Genomic DNA, 19,373 nt, shown 5'->3' on the forward strand with positions numbered 1-19,373 from the left:
CAGGCTCGTATCCCACATTTCTCGGGTATAAAAAGGGAGAAGCGATTCTGGGTGGATGTACGGCATTCTGTACGTGAGCAATCCAATGTACATATGTGTACAGAAGCAACGTGGATAATGGGGTATTGCGAACTATTTGTTAGCAGCGCGACGCCACTCAGACGCCGATGGGATATACTGCAGGCGCACGTCGCGACGTACTTCCGATATGGGAAAATGCTGGCAACGTAGTCCGTTAGGAGTCATATTCTATTTTCCCCCCCATTTTTCTAGGAAAATTATCAATACGTTGAACTGCAAAATATTTTATTTGATTTAGAGATTTATTATTTACTTGGGAGCTACGCCCGCTGCCCACTCCGCTATCACCATATGACAGTCATGATCCTTATTCTGACCCTTATGACCTTTAATCTGACCCTCGTCACCCTTATTCGCCCTCCCGTGACCCTTACTCTGACTCTATTGAACCTTATTTTCATCCCCGTGACCCTTATTCTGATCCTTGTGACCCTTAATTTGAACTTTGTGGTCCTTAATCTGACCCTTGTTACCATTAGTTGGATCCTTAATGGTTTGACCCTCATAACCCTCGTGGCCCTTATTTCGAGACTCGCGACCCTTATTCTGACCCTCGTCACCCTTACTCGGCCTCCCGTGACCCTTACTCAGACTCTATTGACCCTTATTTTGATCCTTGTAACCCTTATTGACCCTTGTGATCCCTAATCTGACCCCGTTTTCTAAGAATTAAAACATTCAAAAATATAATACACGGATGGAATTGTAATTAATTTCCATCGATAGGGCTCGACAAAACCTAAATTTGCAATAAAAAATGATTCGATTCCATCAATTTATTTATAAAAAAAAATTTAGTATGAAAAATTTATGGAATGCCGCCGAATCCTTAAATGGACTCAAATCTATTCTCAATTCTCACAATTATCTACGTAATTCTCCACGTGGTACATTTCACACGCACTTTATTACTTCCAGGTACACGAGCTCGGAAAATTCTCATTTCTCTTTCTCATTGGAATCCTGTCCGCAATAGTTTTTCAGGTCTTATGGTCTCAAGTACTCAATCAATAGTTCCCTTGAAACATCGAACGGAGGGGAATAGCCCGGAATAATTCAGTGAGTCAAGGGGACAAGTAAAAAGGGGAAGTCCCGATCTAAAACGAAAGAGTGTTTGTTGCGAATGAGGGAAGAGCCGAGAGGCGGCACGAAATTTTTTTTTTTCCAAAATACTATGACGAAAAATTGTGGCCCTGCATGACCAATCCTGCCACCGAGGACGGTAATGCAATATACCACGTGAAAGTGGGGTGTCTCCTAGCAACCCAATGTCTTCTCACCCCTCGGTTGTGGCGCCCTTTCTCATTCCACTCTGGCCTTTAAGGAGGAACATGGCTAGGGCATGCTGAGGATCGCGTGATTCAGGCGCCAAACGGCCGATGGGCGAAGTTAATGGAATAACCTAGAAATGTGGGGTGCATGAATCGATGAACGTCATTTACTTTTCAATTTGAAAATCGTGAATTAAGGATTGACGACATTTTCCGCACCCTTCGGGAATCCCATTTAATGGCAAATGACGCGAATATTTGAGGCATTTTTTTTTAGGAAATGTGTCGCGTTGGGATAACTATGACTTTCCAGTGCTCTAGAATTTTTCTTCCGTTTCAAAACTGCAAAATCAATTATTTGAAATAATAATTCAGCGAAGTGGTAAAATGGTTCAAGTCGACTCATCTCCCAGTTGAGTTTATGAGGAATATTTCCGAATTTAAGGGAGATAGCGAAATTTTCGTAATTACATTTGTTGTAGCTCTCAATTGGCTCTACAAAAAAGTTTCTAACAAAATTTTGCTATCTCCATTAGATTCCGAGATATTCGCGGAAACATGGTCAATAGTCAAAATTGACTTGAATCGTTTTACCACTTCGCTACTGAATTCTCTTCAGTAAAATATAATAATAGTAGTTAATATTATTTGCCGCTAGAAGGACGGCGGCGATACCCAGTAGAATACATATATACGTGTAATAATAATAATACGAGTAATAATAATAAAATGCAATAATTATAAGACTGAAAAATAATTTTTTTTAAATTTTTTTTTAACCTGGAATGAGTTGAAACACTGATTTCTTTGGTTTCAAAACGTCTGGAGGATGAAATTAAATAATGAACACAATCGTATTAGTTCATAGCCCTCAGATTTAGAAATGTTCATCAAAAATGTTTCACTCGTCAACTTAATTTTTTAGTTTTATTCTTTATCTAGCATTCCTTTTAAGCCCATCATCTTTTGCCTCGAATACCCTTTCCGATGCACTCCTCTCGGCCTTTAGAGAATCGAATCTGTCGCCTAGGAAGAAGGAGAGGAAGGAAACTTTGAGTGAGTGGAAAACGAGTTAAGGAAGCTCGTCCTTCCACCAAAGTTCTTTATCGAAATTGGATTATTTTCTGAGTAAAAGTTTTTCGTGATTTCCTCCGCTGCACGACACAATCAATTTCCAGTGATCTTCACGATTTTCACGGTTAATCAACTCTGATTATTGGGGCAGTCTTGATGAAGATTCGGACGTTCACCGAGATTTCTCTAGAGAAATTTTTCTCAACGTCGCTGAATAATTCAGCAGTCGAACGAATTTTGATCTTCAATTCCCAAAAATCAATTTGTTATTAATAAAAATTGGTTCATCTTGAAGTGATGATGTTCATTAATATTATTTTAATTGTCTGGAGCTCCTCTCCCCTGTTGTTGTTCCAAGAGAATGAGAGAACAAAAATCCAGAACTTTGTACTTCAACCACGAGAAACCCGGGAAACACAAGTGGACAAACAGATCCCCTCACCCCGGGGAATATTTTTCCGGAGTTTCTGAAACTGAAGAGAGATAGAAGAGTCGGATGAATTCACGGGGGAGAACGATCGACCAACGAGGCGAACAGCGGAGCATACTTTTAAAACAAATCCACCCCCTTCGAGAGTTTCCGGCATCAACCGAACAGAAGACGGAGGGCGTTTCGCTCCTCGAATTGGCTGTATTGCGTCTATCTGTTGATATCCGGTATCCAACGCCTAAGCTAATTTCAAACTCCCCCATTCCCCCCGGGGTCTGCGCCTCCGTCTTCGACATTTTGCAATTTCCTTGGAAACCCTCGCGCGAAATAACTCGGAGGATTGTAAACTTCTTGAGTGGCAATCGAGACTCATTTCCGTGGAACAAGAAGGAAGGACTTGTTCATTGATTTTATAGAGTAATTTTTTTTTGCCTGCATCTCTTTCAATTTTCAATTTTTCTCAGGGCATTTACATCTCTGAGGGAAGTCCTCAGTTCGCTGCTGGACAGCTATGAAAAGGGGAAAGGTTTGAGCTGGAGGAGGTCAAATAATCAGATGTTCTCAATGGAATGAATGAGTTTTAGTGGAAAATTTCGGATTCAATACATTCATCGTGGTATAATTGAGTGATGAAGTGGAATTGAAGTGGTTGAATGGAGTTATTTACTGACAACTCACCGTCTGCATGTTCTTGAGGACATCAGCAGCGACAGTCAGTGCCTGACTGAAAGCTCTCGTTGCTATAAACGATCGCTTAATCTGTACCCCCAATTTCTGGGGTACATCGCCAAATGAACGCATCTCTTTCATGTGATTGCCGACACACTCGAGATACTTGTCATCGAAGTTGTACTGACCGTTGAGTACAGTGAACATCTTCTGATAGAGGGTATTGAAGAAATTGTCCATCGCCCCATCCAACTTCACCTGATCGGGAAATTTTAAACTTGAGGATTTTGAAACGATTCATTTTTTATCGACTCGAATTCACTAGTGAAGTGGTAAAACGAGATGAGTCTGTTCCACTCGTGTTGGACTTTAGTTCTCGCTGAATATCTCGGAATTGAAGGGAGTTACCGAAATCTTAATGAATACCTTTTTTGCAGCTCTCATTCTGCTCTACAAAAAAGGTTTCGACAAAAATTTCACCATCTCTCTTGGATTCCGAGATACCTTCCAAAAACTGATCTATTACCAAGTGAAATTGACTGTTCCACCCTGTTTCACCACTTGATCATTAAATTCCGAATGCCAAGCATCAATCATTACTGAATTAACCATCTGTTACTCACAGTCCCCTTGGTGTAGTAGTTCTCCAGTTCTTTGAACAAATCCGTAAATACGTCGGCATTCTGTTCGTACAAAATGCCACACGTCTTCTTGAACATCTCATGGAAGCCCTAACTATAAAATTATTCAGCTCATCCATAATTCGGTGACCTTTCTCCGTAATTTATCACCACTTAAAGGCCTCCTCAATCTACTAATCAACGAATCAGTTATGTTTACTGAAAAAAAAATCGTCAAACAACTTTGTTAATGTAAATTCTCTCGTTCGTTACAGCCAAGGAATTGAGATCATGCGGTGGCATAAGTAGTGGCGGAGAGGTCTGCTGTTCAGCTGATATGGAGCTGAGACTTCAAGCCCGTGCCCGGGACAGACATGAAAAAGCCACGAGATCAACACTACAGAGACTTCAACAACTTCTCGTAACAAGAGGCACACGATTTCACAGTGAGTACAAATCGAATTCCTTTCACTGACAACTCTCTCTCCCCCCCCTCGCCAATACGTCCTTTAATCCCCATAATTAAAGTCGAAAGTGCACATAAAAGCAGGAAAATGAAATGAGGAGAAAAGCCGTGAGAAAAAAAAAGCGCTGAATTCCCCCTCGAGTTTTAATTTCCTTTTTTGTCCTGTGGAAGAGGACCTGCGGTCCCTTCTCACTCCAGTCAAAAGAATTTTTCTCGTTAGACCCGGAAAGTGATAATGGGACGATCGAACCTGTCCACTGCAAGGACTTCGATGAAAGGGAGGAAAATGGAGGAGGAGACTGAGGGCGGGGGACAAATGGGGGTGGAAACAAGATTCCAGGAGCTGGAGGGCGAATGCCTTCCAGCCCTGTGGGCTTTTTTTTAATTAAACAGTCTTCCCATATGAGTACATCGAGGGCTCGTCTTTTAACCCCCGTCTCCTGCCCCTCTTTTCTTTATTCCTTTCTCATGCCTCTGTAAAAATGTACTTGCTCACGTCCTCGGGAGGGAAGCTCTCCGCATTTTTTTTTGGCCGTGACTATTCGCACCATTGCGTGAATCACTCCCGTACACTCCATACACTCCACGCATGCGTGAAGTTTGTGTGTTTCACGCAGTTGCATTTTGATACGCCTGTGTGTTTCACGCAGTTGCATTTTGATACGCCTGTGTGTTTCACGCAGTTGCATTTTGATACGCCTGTGTGTTTCACGCAGTTGCATTTTGATACGCCTGTGTGTTTCACGCAGTTGCATTTTGATACGCCTGTGTGTTTCACGCAGTTGCATTTTGATACGCCTGTGTGTTTCACGCAGTTGCATTTTGATACGCCTGTGTGTTTCACGCAGTTGCATTTTGATACGCCTGTGTGTTTCACGCAGTTGCATTTTGATACGCCTGTGTGTTTCACGCAGTTGCATTTTGATACGCCTGTGTGTTTCACGCAGTTGCATTTTGATACGCCTGTGTGTTTCACGCAGTTGCATTTTGATACGCCTGTGTGTTTCACGCAGTTGCATTTTGATACGCCTGTGTGTTTCACGCAGTTGCATTTTGATACGCCTGTGTGTTTCACGCAGTTGCATTTTGATACGCCTGTGTGTTTCACGCAGTTGCATTTTGATACGCCTGTGTGTTTCACGCAGTTGCATTTTGATACGCCTGTGTGTTTCACGCAGTTGCATTTTGATACGCCTGTGTGTTTCACGCAGTTGCATTTTGATACGCCTGTGTGTTTCACGCAGTTGCATTTTGATACGCCTGTGTGTTTCACGCAGTTGCATTTTGATACGCCTGTGTGTTTCACGCAGTTGCATTTTGATACGCCTGTGTGTTTCACGCAGTTGCATTTTGATACGCCTGTGTGTTTCACGCAGTTGCATTTTGATACGCCTGTGTGTTTCACGCAGTTGCATTTTGATACGCCTGTGTGTTTCACGCAGTTGCATTTTGATACGCCTGTGTGTTTCACGCAGTTGCATTTTGATACGCCTGTGTGTTTCACGCAGTTGCATTTTGATACGCCTGTGTGTTTCACGCAGTTGCATTTTGATACGCCTGTGTGTTTCACGCAGTTGCATTTTGATACGCCTGTGTGTTTCACGCAGTTGCATTTTGATACGCCTGTGTGTTTCACGCAGTTGCATTTTGATACGCCTGTGTGTTTCACGCAGTTGCATTTTGATACGCCTGTGTGTTTCACGCAGTTGCATTTTGATACGCCTGTGTGTTTCACGCAGTTGCATTTTGATACGCCTGTGTGTTTCACGCAGTTGCATTTTGATACGCCTGTGTGTTTCACGCAGTTGCATTTTGATACGCCTGTGTGTTTCACGCAGTTGCATTTTGATACGCCTGTGTGTTTCACGCAGTTGCATTTTGATACGCCTGTGTGTTTCACGCAGTTGCATTTTGATACGCCTGTGTGTTTCACGCAGTTGCATTTTGATACGCCTGTGTGTTTCACGCAGTTGCATTTTGATACGCCTGTGTGTTTCACGCAGTTGCATTTTGATACGCCTGTGTGTTTCACGCAGTTGCATTTTGATACGCCTGTGTGTTTCACGCAGTTGCATTTTGATACGCCTGTGTGTTTCACGCAGTTGCATTTTGATACGCCTGTGTGTTTCACGCAGTTGCATTTTGATACGCCTGTGTGTTTCACGCAGTTGCATTTTGATACGCCTGTGTGTTTCACGCAGTTGCATTTTGATACGCCTGTGTGTTTCACGCAGTTGCATTTTGATACGCCTGTGTGTTTCACGCAGTTGCATTTTGATACGCCTGTGTGTTTCACGCAGTTGCATTTTGATACGCCTGTGTGTTTCACGCAGTTGCATTTTGATACGCCTGTGTGTTTCACGCAGTTGCATTTTGATACGCCTGTGTGTTTCACGCAGTTGCATTTTGATACGCCTGTGTGTTTCACGCAGTTGCATTTTGATACGCCTGTGTGTTTCACGCAGTTGCATTTTGATACGCCTGTGTGTTTCACGCAGTTGCATTTTGATACGCCTGTGTGTTTCACGCAGTTGCATTTTGATACGCCTGTGTGTTTCACGCAGTTGCATTTTGATACGCCTGTGTGTTTCACGCAGTTGCATTTTGATACGCCTGTGTGTTTCACGCAGTTGCATTTTGATACGCCTGTGTGTTTCACGCAGTTGCATTTTGATACGCCTGTGTGTTTCACGCAGTTGCATTTTGATACGCCTGTGTGTTTCACGCAGTTGCATTTTGATACGCCTGTGTGTTTCACGCAGTTGCATTTTGATACGCCTGTGTGTTTCACGCAGTTGCATTTTGATACGCCTGTGTGTTTCACGCAGTTGCATTTTGATACGCCTGTGTGTTTCACGCAGTTGCATTTTGATACGCCTGTGTGTTTCACGCAGTTGCATTTTGATACGCCTGTGTGTTTCACGCAGTTGCATTTTGATACGCCTGTGTGTTTCACGCAGTTGCATTTTGATACGCCTGTGTGTTTCACGCAGTTGCATTTTGATACGCCTGTGTGTTTCACGCAGTTGCATTTTGATACGCCTGTGTGTTTCACGCAGTTGCATTTTGATACGCCTGTGTGTTTCACGCAGTTGCATTTTGATACGCCTGTGTGTTTCACGCAGTTGCATTTTGATACGCCTGTGTGTTTCACGCAGTTGCATTTTGATACGCCTGTGTGTTTCACGCAGTTGCATTTTGATACGCCTGTGTGTTTCACGCAGTTGCATTTTGATACGCCTGTGTGTTTCACGCAGTTGCATTTTGATACGCCTGTGTGTTTCACGCAGTTGCATTTTGATACGCCTGTGTGTTTCACGCAGTTGCATTTTGATACGCCTGTGTGTTTCACGCAGTTGCATTTTGATACGCCTGTGTGTTTCACGCAGTTGCATTTTGATACGCCTGTGTGTTTCACGCAGTTGCATTTTGATACGCCTGTGTGTTTCACGCAGTTGCATTTTGATACGCCTGTGTGTTTCACGCAGTTGCATTTTGATACGCCTGTGTGTTTCACGCAGTTGCATTTTGATACGCCTGTGTGTTTCACGCAGTTGCATTTTGATACGCCTGTGTGTTTCACGCAGTTGCATTTTGATACGCCTGTGTGTTTCACGCAGTTGCATTTTGATACGCCTGTGTGTTTCACGCAGTTGCATTTTGATACGCCTGTGTGTTTCACGCAGTTGCATTTTGATACGCCTGTGTGTTTCACGCAGTTGCATTTTGATACGCCTGTGTGTTTCACGCAGTTGCATTTTGATACGCCTGTGTGTTTCACGCAGTTGCATTTTGATACGCCTGTGTGTTTCACGCAGTTGCATTTTGATACGCCTGTGTGTTTCACGCAGTTGCATTTTGATACGCCTGTGTGTTTCACGCAGTTGCATTTTGATACGCCTGTGTGTTTCACGCAGTTGCATTTTGATACGCCTGTGTGTTTCACGCAGTTGCATTTTGATACGCCTGTGTGTTTCACGCAGTTGCATTTTGATACGCCTGTGTGTTTCACGCAGTTGCATTTTGATACGCCTGTGTGTTTCACGCAGTTGCATTTTGATACGCCTGTGTGTTTCACGCAGTTGCATTTTGATACGCCTGTGTGTTTCACGCAGTTGCATTTTGATACGCCTGTGTGTTTCACGCAGTTGCATTTTGATACGCCTGTGTGTTTCACGCAGTTGCATTTTGATACGCCTGTGTGTTTCACGCAGTTGCATTTTGATACGCCTGTGTGTTTCACGCAGTTGCATTTTGATACGCCTGTGTGTTTCACGCAGTTGCATTTTGATACGCCTGTGTGTTTCACGCAGTTGCATTTTGATACGCCTGTGTGTTTCACGCAGTTGCATTTTGATACGCCTGTGTGTTTCACGCAGTTGCATTTTGATACGCCTGTGTGTTTCACGCAGTTGCATTTTGATACGCCTGTGTGTTTCACGCAGTTGCATTTTGATACGCCTGTGTGTTTCACGCAGTTGCATTTTGATACGCCTGTGTGTTTCACGCAGTTGCATTTTGATACGCCTGTGTGTTTCACGCAGTTGCATTTTGATACGCCTGTGTGTTTCACGCAGTTGCATTTTGATACGCCTGTGTGTTTCACGCAGTTGCATTTTGATACGCCTGTGTGTTTCACGCAGTTGCATTTTGATACGCCTGTGTGTTTCACGCAGTTGCATTTTGATACGCCTGTGTGTTTCACGCAGTTGCATTTTGATACGCCTGTGTGTTTCACGCAGTTGCATTTTGATACGCCTGTGTGTTTCACGCAGTTGCATTTTGATACGCCTGTGTGTTTCACGCAGTTGCATTTTGATACGCCTGTGTGTTTCACGCAGTTGCATTTTGATACGCCTGTGTGTTTCACGCAGTTGCATTTTGATACGCCTGTGTGTTTCACGCAGTTGCATTTTGATACGCCTGTGTGTTTCACGCAGTTGTATTTTTATACATCAGGATAGCGTTTTTCCACTTCCTACTCCCTATACAAGATGAATTAAATTAATTTTTTTGGCATTTTCGTTTTTCGCGATTATCTCGGAAACTATGAGAGATAGCCGACAAGAAAAACAATTAACCAAATCCTTCAACGAATAAATGACTCAAAAAAAATTTTTTGTCCGCAAAAAAAGTTATTCTCCCACGATGTCTCAACGATCCATCAAACATCCCAATATTGCCCCGAAATTCGCTCATTCTGACGTCTCAAATATATTTTTCTCCTTCTCTCAATTAATTTCCACGTGCTACAGAGATCTACTCACAATTTTCCTTTGATGTGGTTTAAAATAGGAACACGAGGGAATAAAAAAAATGGGAGATTATAGAGGAAGTATTGCGTGTGTGCGCCGGTGAGGTGAGTACCTGGGGTACACTCTCCTACGTACCCACTTTACACGGTACTCCCCGGTGCCAAGTTCACAGACGGGACCTCCCACTCTTGAGGACATGTGAAGCCCTGACTCTCGCGTTTTTTTTTATTTCTCATTCCAGCGTGCACCACCTACTCGTCCCACCACCCAGCCCGCTAGGTCTTTCACCAACTCATCTAAGCCTACTTTTGGTGGAGTCTTTGAACACCGCTTTACGCAGAGGTTCACAGGGTTGCGCCCACTGAAGAGGCCGCTTTTTTTTCTTTCCATTTTTTTTCTCGTGATTTTTTCTCCCTCTCTCTTTCAGGGAGATCTCAAAGTTATGACGTTCTTTGAGATTTTTTTTCCCAGTGCGTCTCGAGTTTCCTTGATGTACCTTTGAACTTCAATGACAGTTGTATTTTAATTACCTGTAAATAAATATTCTATTGTGGAGGTTGTTGCACTGCTTTCATTCATGGGGGTAATCGTGATGTTCAGGGGATGGGAGTGATGGGGGAGAGTATATGGGTATTTAAGTCGAAATTACCGGCTCTCATTAGTTTTTTCTTTTTAATTAAGTAAATTAATTAATTACTTTCATTAGATTTTTTAAATAAATTAGGGGGGAAGATCGCAAAATCGTGGATGAGTCGAACAATTTTATTCTTTTTGTAGGTTTCTTCAAGGAGTTGTTGGCAACATCGAAGAAGGGCTTCCATGAGATGTTCAAGAAGACGTATGGCATTTTGTATGAACAGAATGCCTACGTATTTACGGATTTGTTCAAAGAACTGGAGAGCTACTACACCAAGGGGACTGTGAGTAACAGATGGTCAATTCAGTAATGATTGATGCTTGGCATTCGGAATTTAATGATGAAGTGGGGAAACAGAGTGGAGCAGTCAATTTCACTTGGTAATAGATCAGTTTTTGGAAGGTATCTCGGAATCCAAGAGAGATGGCGAAATTTTTGTCAAGACCTTTTTTGTAGAGCAGAATGAGAGCTGCAAGAAAGGTATTTATTAAAATTTCGGTAACTCCCTTCAATTCCGAGATATTCAGCGAGAACTAAAGTCCAACACGAGTGGAACAGACTCATCTCGTTTTACCACTTCACTAGTGAATTAGAGTCGATAAAAAATGAATCGTTTCAAAATCCTCAAGTTTAAAATTTTCCCATCAGGTGAACTTGGATGAGGCGATGGACAATTTCTTCAATACCCTCTATCAGAAGATGTTCACTGTACTCAACGGTCAGTACAACTTCGATGACAAGTATCTCGAGTGTGTCGGCAATCACATGAAAGAGATGCGTTCATTTGGCGATGTACCCCAGAAATTGGGGGTACAGATTAAGCGATCGTTTATAGCAACGAGAGCTTTCAGTCAGGCACTGACTGTCGCTGCTGATGTCCTCAAGAACATGCAGACGGTGAGTTGGCAGTAAATAACTCCATTTAACCACTTCAATCCCACTTCATCACTCAATTATACCACGATGAATATATTGAATCCGAAATTTTCCACCAAAACTCATTCATGCCATTGAGAACATCTGATTATTTGACCTCCTCCAGCTCAAACCCATCCCCTTTTCATAGCTGTCCAGCAGCCAACTGAGGACTTCCCTCAGAGATGTAAATGCCCTGAGAAAAATTGAAAATGAAAAATTTCCGGAGCGTGCTTTTTTTTTTAAGGAAAAGACTAGAATTATTTAGACATGATCTAGGGGGCTAGCAAAAATTCCGAAAAGGGACGTTTATGAACCGCTCTAGCGCCCATGGAACTGCCCTCGTTAAATTCATGCCGAGTCGTAACAGCTCCAGACACAGATTGCAGTCATACCATAATCTCCGTTCGCCGAGCCAATGGCCAAGTGTACACGTACAAATGTTATTCAATACATAATGAAACCAGGGTTCACTAGATTGTGTGACCTGGTTTTCAATAAATGTCGAGAGTATATCACAGACTGCAATCTATATTGCTGTGTGCACATTCACCTGTACCCTTTGAGCGAGCAAATTGCCGAACCCAAGTGGAAATCGCCTGCCCCCAGGCGCCAGTTAAAAGCACCACTTGGTTTTTTCGCTCGGTCCTTTTAGCGGACATTGCAATAGCCGCGGATCAATTTTTTTTTTCATACTTCATCAAACTTGTAGTGACATGTGCGCGGGCGAGGGCATCTCCTGGTGATCGCCAATGAGTGCCGCCAAATGCGATTGCACTCGTTGCTAGGCGACCGGTGTTAGGGAGTTTCCGATAATTTGGGAGTGAAGTGGGAAAACGTAATGAGAGAGAACAGAAAAAGTGGATTTTTCGAGGGCTTTCGAATGCCCAATCAGCGATAGCCGTATCCATAGATTATAATTACTAATTATTATTAATTAGTTGAATTATTAAATGGTCCACTTGCTGTTGAAGTTATTATTCATGTAATCGTCAATTTAAATATTCAATTTCCGAATTATTTATAAATTAATAAATTTATTAATAACAAATGAAAATAATAATTTATTTATTATTAATTAATTTGTTAATTTATTTATTCCGATTATTCTGATAATCGAAAATCCCCTATAAGAAATTTTGTATGATTTGCTTGACAGAAAATTTACAGTTCCATATTATTAAATATTTAATTCATCAATAATTGGAAATTTAGATTATCAATTATTTTACTATTTTTTAATTTCGAATTAGTATATTTAAAAATTAATCGATCTAAGTCGGAAATTCTGTTGTGCAATTATCTTGGCGATGAAGGGGTCTAGGGGAAAATATCGATGGATTTTTTTTATAGGTAATTTCTGAGGACACACCGCGCGATATGTTAAATTTAGACAGGTTAAATTAAAAAAAAAATACTGCGGTTATTATTGTTTATAATTTTTGATGACGTCCTTTGGATGAATAGAATTTTTTATTATTCTTTATTATTCTCGTTGCAAAATGTGACTAAACGAGTGAAAGACGGTAATATCTCCCAGATTATCGATTTAGTACTCATTTCACATGAGTACCTCCGAGTCATTAAGTGGCGGTAGACCGCCTCCGTTGAATTTATCGAGCGTTAAAACGTCGTCATGCTCAACATGGCGATAGCATCATTTTGAGGATGAAAAGAGAATATGAAACAAATTATGATGACGTTTGATACGTAAAACACTCGCGAGGACTTTTTCATTGTCAGAAATCCGCTTGAATCCTCTCTCCACAGGAATGAAGAAAAAAAGTCATGCATTGACGGCAGTATTTGTCGAATAAAACCTTGTTAATTTCGCATTTTTCAAATTAATTGTAAAGTAGTGACGAAAATAATAACATACATTCTCAAACTGCGAAGGAGATTGCGTAAGTTTTTATAATAATTATTCTGCTAACATTATTATTTTGGAGACTGCGAATTTCGATATTTAATTTCCCTCCATCTAGTGCTGCTTGGTCCCTCGATTTTTTAAAAATACTTTACACTCTCGTAAGGAAGATTATTCGCGTTCCTTTAATCACGTCGCATTGACATTTCTTGTGGCAAATGATGGATTTGCACATGCAGCTTAAATTAAAATTGAGTCACGCGAATAAAAATCCAAAGTGTTCATTAGAAAAAATGTGATTTGATGATAAATGAAGAAATTTCGTTGGGGCTGCGAGAGAATTAATCAATCGACTTGGTTTTATCCTCTTAATTTCGAGTGAATGATGCATGAATTTTATTCACAAATTTATGGAGTGAATCCCTCAGTTAAATTTCACTCAAAAAAATGTTCAATAAACCTCGATTATCAATTGCGTCAGCATTCATTTTAAAATTCTTGTAAAAAAAAGATATTCTAAAATATCGAGTGAATGAAGAATCAATAGACAATTGTAGTCTCTATTTTAATGTACGAATACAGCACCTGTATTATAATTTGCAAGTGGAAATTTACGTTTTGAATATTAATCTGAGTCGATCCAGTGATGACGCTAATTTAATTTTCAAAAAATCTGCTTTTTTCTGATCTGATGAATGAAATTGAAACGAGTAACTGTTATCACTAGTATATGGCACACGATTTTATTTACTGGAATTCTCTGCAATCGGCATTATCTTTTACACGCGGGCATGTATCTAGCTACAATCTTCGCCTACATCGATTCATTCGTCACAAATTTCTTGGAGAACAAAATAGTAATGTATGGAAAAGTAGTTTGCGCAAATTTTCTGGAGGCCGCTGCATTGAGTCATGATTGATTGCATAGCATTGGCCAATGCAATTGCAATTGAAAATTAACGTTTTGAATTTTAATCCGAGTAGAGCCAGCGATGAGACTCCCTCCATTATCTTCAATCCCACAACATTAAAATAGTCAAATATCCCGGACGAAAATATATTCAACGCGCATTAAACTCCTCCGTTTATTCAATCCTCGAGTGCTTGAGACATTTTTTAATGAATTATTTCCTTCTTCAATCCAATGGGGAATGAAAAAAAAACAGCTCAAGGCATCACCGGAGTGTGCAGCCGCTCTAACCAGAATGACAGCCTGTCCATCGTGCAGCGGCATACCCGGTAATGTTCTAGCATGCGGTGACATGTGTGCCAACGTCATGAAGGGATGTCTTGCTCAACATGCTGCACTCGACGCTGAATGGAATCATTTTGTCGGTAAGTTCATTGTGAATTCAGTTTTATGGTTCTTGTGCAGTCGTCGGGAATCATCGGGCCGAGGTTTCATGGGGGTTTTGTATTGGCTAGACATGCGGGTAATTCATTATTATTTTTTTTATTTTAATTGATGAATTGGGCTAGACGAGTCGGATATTAACGAGATTCGCTGAATTTTATGAGATTTTTATTGTCAAATAATCGAATTAAAATAACAATTTGAAATTGGATTTCCATCAAGTTTTTATGAAATGGTCAAATAAATAATGAAAATTTCATAAATCATTTGAAATTGAAATTTGAAAAGGTGAATAAACAATTAAATTTAGTAGATGAAAAAAAAATGATTTCTTTTTGACGAATTGATTTTTTGGGAAAATGTCTCCAGAATTTTTTATGATGGATTCGGAGTAGACGCAAGGGACATTAACGAGATTCTCTGAATTATGGAAATTATGCTGTGAGTCACTACTTGGAATTAGTTTCGTGGATGTCATTCTCAATTCGCGAAATTTTTGTGTTGCTTTGAGTTGACCTCAATTATATGGAGAGTGGGTTGAATTACTCCCTTAAATATTCGTAACTGATTGGTGTTTTTAGATAATTGAATAGTGTTTTGAATTTTTTTGTGAAAGGAATTCCATTGGGAATATTTTTGCTTGCGAATGGAAGCTTTGTAATCGTTAAAATTTAAGTTTCTGATTAAATTATAATAGGTATTGTTAAGCCCTATCTATCGACATGAATTAAAATTCAATTAATTTAATTTTGTTTTATTTTTCAATTTTTCCAAAAATGGGTTGTCCCACGATAACTAAAAAAATGTTCTGAATTCATTGTATGAAGGCTTAAAAAATTTGTTTGGATGCCCTTTTGACCGAGCACGAAGATGAAGGCGATAGCAATAATCGTTGTTTTGATTTATATGAAAATTTTCAAAATTTTTGTATTTTTTGAAAATCGGAATTCCGGGGATATCTCGAGATAATGATAATGATACCATTCAACTAAGTTGAAAATCTGACACAATTGTTTAAAAATAAATCTCATTCAATTTAATATGATAAAATAAACAATGAATTATGTACCATAGAAGAAAATGATGTGCAAAACGACCATTCGGAAGCATATTGCTAATTTATTATAAATTTCCCACTTGTTTACTCTAAATGCATGAAATAATTCCTGAATTTCCAAGAACTAAATTTTTCTGCTCCCTCAATTACAGAAGCGGTTAGTAAAGTGGCCGAGAGGCTACTGGGTCCATTTAACATAGAGATGCTAGTGCGACCGATAAACCTGAAGATCTCCGAAGCAATAATGAATTTCCAAGAGAACAGTCAGGACGTGTCGCAGCGTGTCTTCAGTGGGTGTGGGCGACCAGTTTTGGGGAGAAAACGGCGGAGGAGGCGGGAGAGCCGACACGACGCCGATCTGGAGTCATCGAATTTCGATGAGGAGGTTGTCGACGAGGACGGCAGATCCTCAACAGCTGCGATGCTCGATAAACTTGTTAAGGAAATTCGACAGAGGGTCAGAGATTCACGACAATTCTGGATTTATCTGCCTTATCAGCTCTGCAATGATGGACTCGTTGTGCCTCCTAGTAATACCAACGAGTGCTGGAATGGCACTCATGTGGACAAGTGAGTTGAATTTATCGTAAATATCTTCAGTATCATCAGTTTTTTAAAAATATAAATTGATTTTTTTTTTAATTATGAAAACACAAATGGATTTTGACAAATCAATGGTTTTTCACAAATGGATTTTAGGGAAAGTGTCCTTAGGACGTTGTCGAGCCCTATCTATCGACAGTAATTAAAATTTAGTCCATATATTATGTTTTTGATTCTTTGAATTAAAAAAAAAGAAATGTTAAAGTTGATTCAATTATCATTAAAATGACCCACTTCGACTTCACTTTCATCGAATAAATGGATGGTATAAATATATATTATTTCATCAAATATTAAACTAAATAAAGAATACAACACAATTGATTGAAAAAAATTTCATTGAATACAATCAAATGAAAAAATTATGTGCCAAACAACTATTTAAAATCATATTTCTATTCAGTTTTCCTGAAATAGTAAAAAAATTGATGAAAATTTTCTAAAACACTTCCATTTCTGGATAAAATTCTCACCCGAAAGTTTCCTCAACATTTTCCCCTAAAACCACTCGTTATGGAGATTATCAAGTGATTAGTGAAGCGTGAAAAATCCACTTGATAGATCATGTTATTGAGGCTTGAGATATTTCGCAATTTCTACTGCAAGGATTTTGATGATTCGATTAAACAGTGCTTTCATCTGTTAAGTTATTACCCCATGATTGCCAATTCCAAACTACTGGAACAATGTTTAATTACCCTGAAAACTATTTTCAGGTACCTCTACCCAGTATCATCGGACGGGGAGATTCAAACTTTGAATCCAGAGGTGAGGGGCAGTGGCCCCAGGCCTTCAATAGTTAGGGACCAAGTGTTTGCACTTACCACGATTACGAGTAGACTGAGATCGGCGTTCAATGGACAGGATGTTGATTGGGCGGATACAGGTTTGTAATTTAAAACCCTTTTAACCTTTTGTTTGTAACCCTTACAAAATTAACTTCATAGAATTGAATTCATTTCTATAATTCTTGAATTCAACAAATGAACCCTTGAAAATTTTAATTCACAGAGGAGACGTCCTACGGCTCTGGAAGTGGCTCCGGCGACGGTCAAGACGAGGATGACCCAATAACCGACGACGAGGACGGCTTCCGCGAGGAGTCGTCGGGCTACGAGCCGTCCCCAGCGGTGCCCGAGACCCCAGAGGTCATCCAGCCCCTGGTGCCACCAGAGATACCCCCCCACGTCGACATAACACCGAAGATTCCCACGATAATCGACACAAATACGAACATCATCACACCAACAAACAACAAAACAACAAATGCTGTTGAGAATGGGGCGACGAGACAGCACATACCCCTGTCCCGTGCCCTCACGTCTTACCTATTCCCAATAGCTGTTATGTGGTTCGGTGGATGTCTCACCGAGTGGCTGTGATCATAAAAAAATCCTCGAGCGAGTGACTTTTGTACATAAAATTTGTTTTTTCGGAAAAACCACGGGGGAAATCGAGGACTCGTGTTTAATTCTCGTGGGGATAGTGTCTCGGGAACAGGACTATTCAGTGAATAACGACGATGTTCACCGATGATCTCAGATTATGAAGAAGATGGGACGATGACCGATGTGCCATTTTTTTCAATTTTATTGTCTTGAACATTATGTTTTAACGATTGTGGGGGATTAATGTGGGGAAGTGTAACTTACTCAGTCTTGAGATTTTTGGGTTGTCGGGGTGTTTTTAATGCCTCGGGGGAATTATTGGGGGAGCCCAGAGCTGGGGATGTTTTATTCCAAATTGACAGAGAATTTTTTCGTTTTAATTTAATGAAAAAATTCGAATTTTTTTTTATTCTGAATGAGAATGAAATTCATTTCATTTCTGTTTTAGGTCGAATAATCAATTTTAAATCACTATTTTGAATCGTATTTCCATTTGGATTCGAGGAAATTGTTGAACATTTGATTGAAATTTCGTAAAACTGTTCTATTTTATTATTTTAAATTAGATACACGAGATTTTTTCAATTATTTCAATGAATATAAAATGGAAAAACACGTCTTTATGGTTTAAAATTCATTGAAATTGTGAAATAGTGGAATAAAATAGAGAATACTATTTAATTTCCGTTCTGACACAATGAAACATGGAGTAACTACTCGAAATAGTCAATAAATTTCCTCGCGTCATTGAATTTTTTAATTTTAATTGAATGAAGAAATTTGAGATTTTTATTTTTTTTATTCACACGTCATACATGTGATTGAGGTCGTCATGAACTATTTTTTTATTGTGAGAGAATGAAGTCCATTTCATTTTTATTTTCTCTCAAACAATCAATTTTAAATCACTATTTTAAATCGTATTTCCATTTGGTTTTCATGAAATAGTCTAATACTCGATTAAAATTTCCCTTTCGTTATTTGAAATTAAACACAAGTGATTGTCTCAACTATTTCAATGAAAATGCAACATAACACAAATCTGTTTCCTTTAAAAATCATTAAAATAATGAAAAAGCTAAATGAAACAATAAATACAATTAAATTATTCATTCTAACAGAAAGAAAAACCAAATAATTATTTCAAATAGTAACTCCTCATCATGAACACCTCAAAATTGTGTTCCAGTCCCACGGAATAACTCCCAGCTCTGGGGAATACGTGAAAGATGAACTGAGTATACGAGAAAATGAGTTACAGGACTGAATATTTATTAGGATTGCTTTTTTTCGTTTGGATCATGTCTTCGCTGTTGTTCCTCAATCCTCTCCCTCGGTTGCAGAAGGTCTTTGGGATCTCACGGCTCGAGGGGAGAGTCATCGTTCGATGTTGATGGGCTCCATCACCTCTTTATTCTCCATTCTTTTTTATCTTTCTACTGTATTGTAAAGTGTAAATAGTTCAAGGGGAGGATAATGGAAATATCACGATTGCCAGGATTTCCAATGCGCCAGGGAATCGCGAGGGTTTCCGTTATTCTCTCGAGTCGTATGGTAAGTTTATCGGTGTCTTAAGGAAGTCTAGGGGAATAATGTGAGGAGGGATTTCACGTGGGGCAGATTTTTTTGGGGGAAATGTGTCTCGTTGGGACATCTATGACTTTCCAATGCTCTAGAATTTTTCTT

The 19,373-nt window shown here is 39.9% G+C and overlaps 1 protein-coding gene across 1 annotated transcript in view; it reads left to right on the plus strand.

Moving 5' to 3' along the window:
* Positions 1 to 18,254, plus strand: part of LOC107036865 (glypican-6) — a 54,057-nt gene extending 35,803 nt beyond the window's left edge. Inside the window, exons 2-8 of the mRNA XM_015255088.1 lie at positions 4,421 to 4,591; positions 10,644 to 10,786; positions 11,152 to 11,400; positions 14,452 to 14,620; positions 15,849 to 16,266; positions 17,016 to 17,185; positions 17,311 to 18,254. Of these exons, the coding sequence (XP_015110574.1) occupies positions 4,421 to 4,591; positions 10,644 to 10,786; positions 11,152 to 11,400; positions 14,452 to 14,620; positions 15,849 to 16,266; positions 17,016 to 17,185; positions 17,311 to 17,681 (1,691 nt within the window). The 3' untranslated portion in view covers positions 17,682 to 18,254. The remainder of the gene's footprint in view (positions 1 to 4,420; positions 4,592 to 10,643; positions 10,787 to 11,151; positions 11,401 to 14,451; positions 14,621 to 15,848; positions 16,267 to 17,015; positions 17,186 to 17,310) is intronic.
* The last annotated feature ends 1,119 nt before the right edge of the window (positions 18,255 to 19,373 follow it).

This window comes from Diachasma alloeum, unplaced genomic scaffold (genome assembly GCF_001412515.2).
Source record: "Diachasma alloeum isolate Michigan unplaced genomic scaffold, Dall2.0 Dall_scaffold_00211, whole genome shotgun sequence".
NCBI classification, from domain to species: domain Eukaryota; kingdom Metazoa; phylum Arthropoda; class Insecta; order Hymenoptera; family Braconidae; genus Diachasma; species Diachasma alloeum.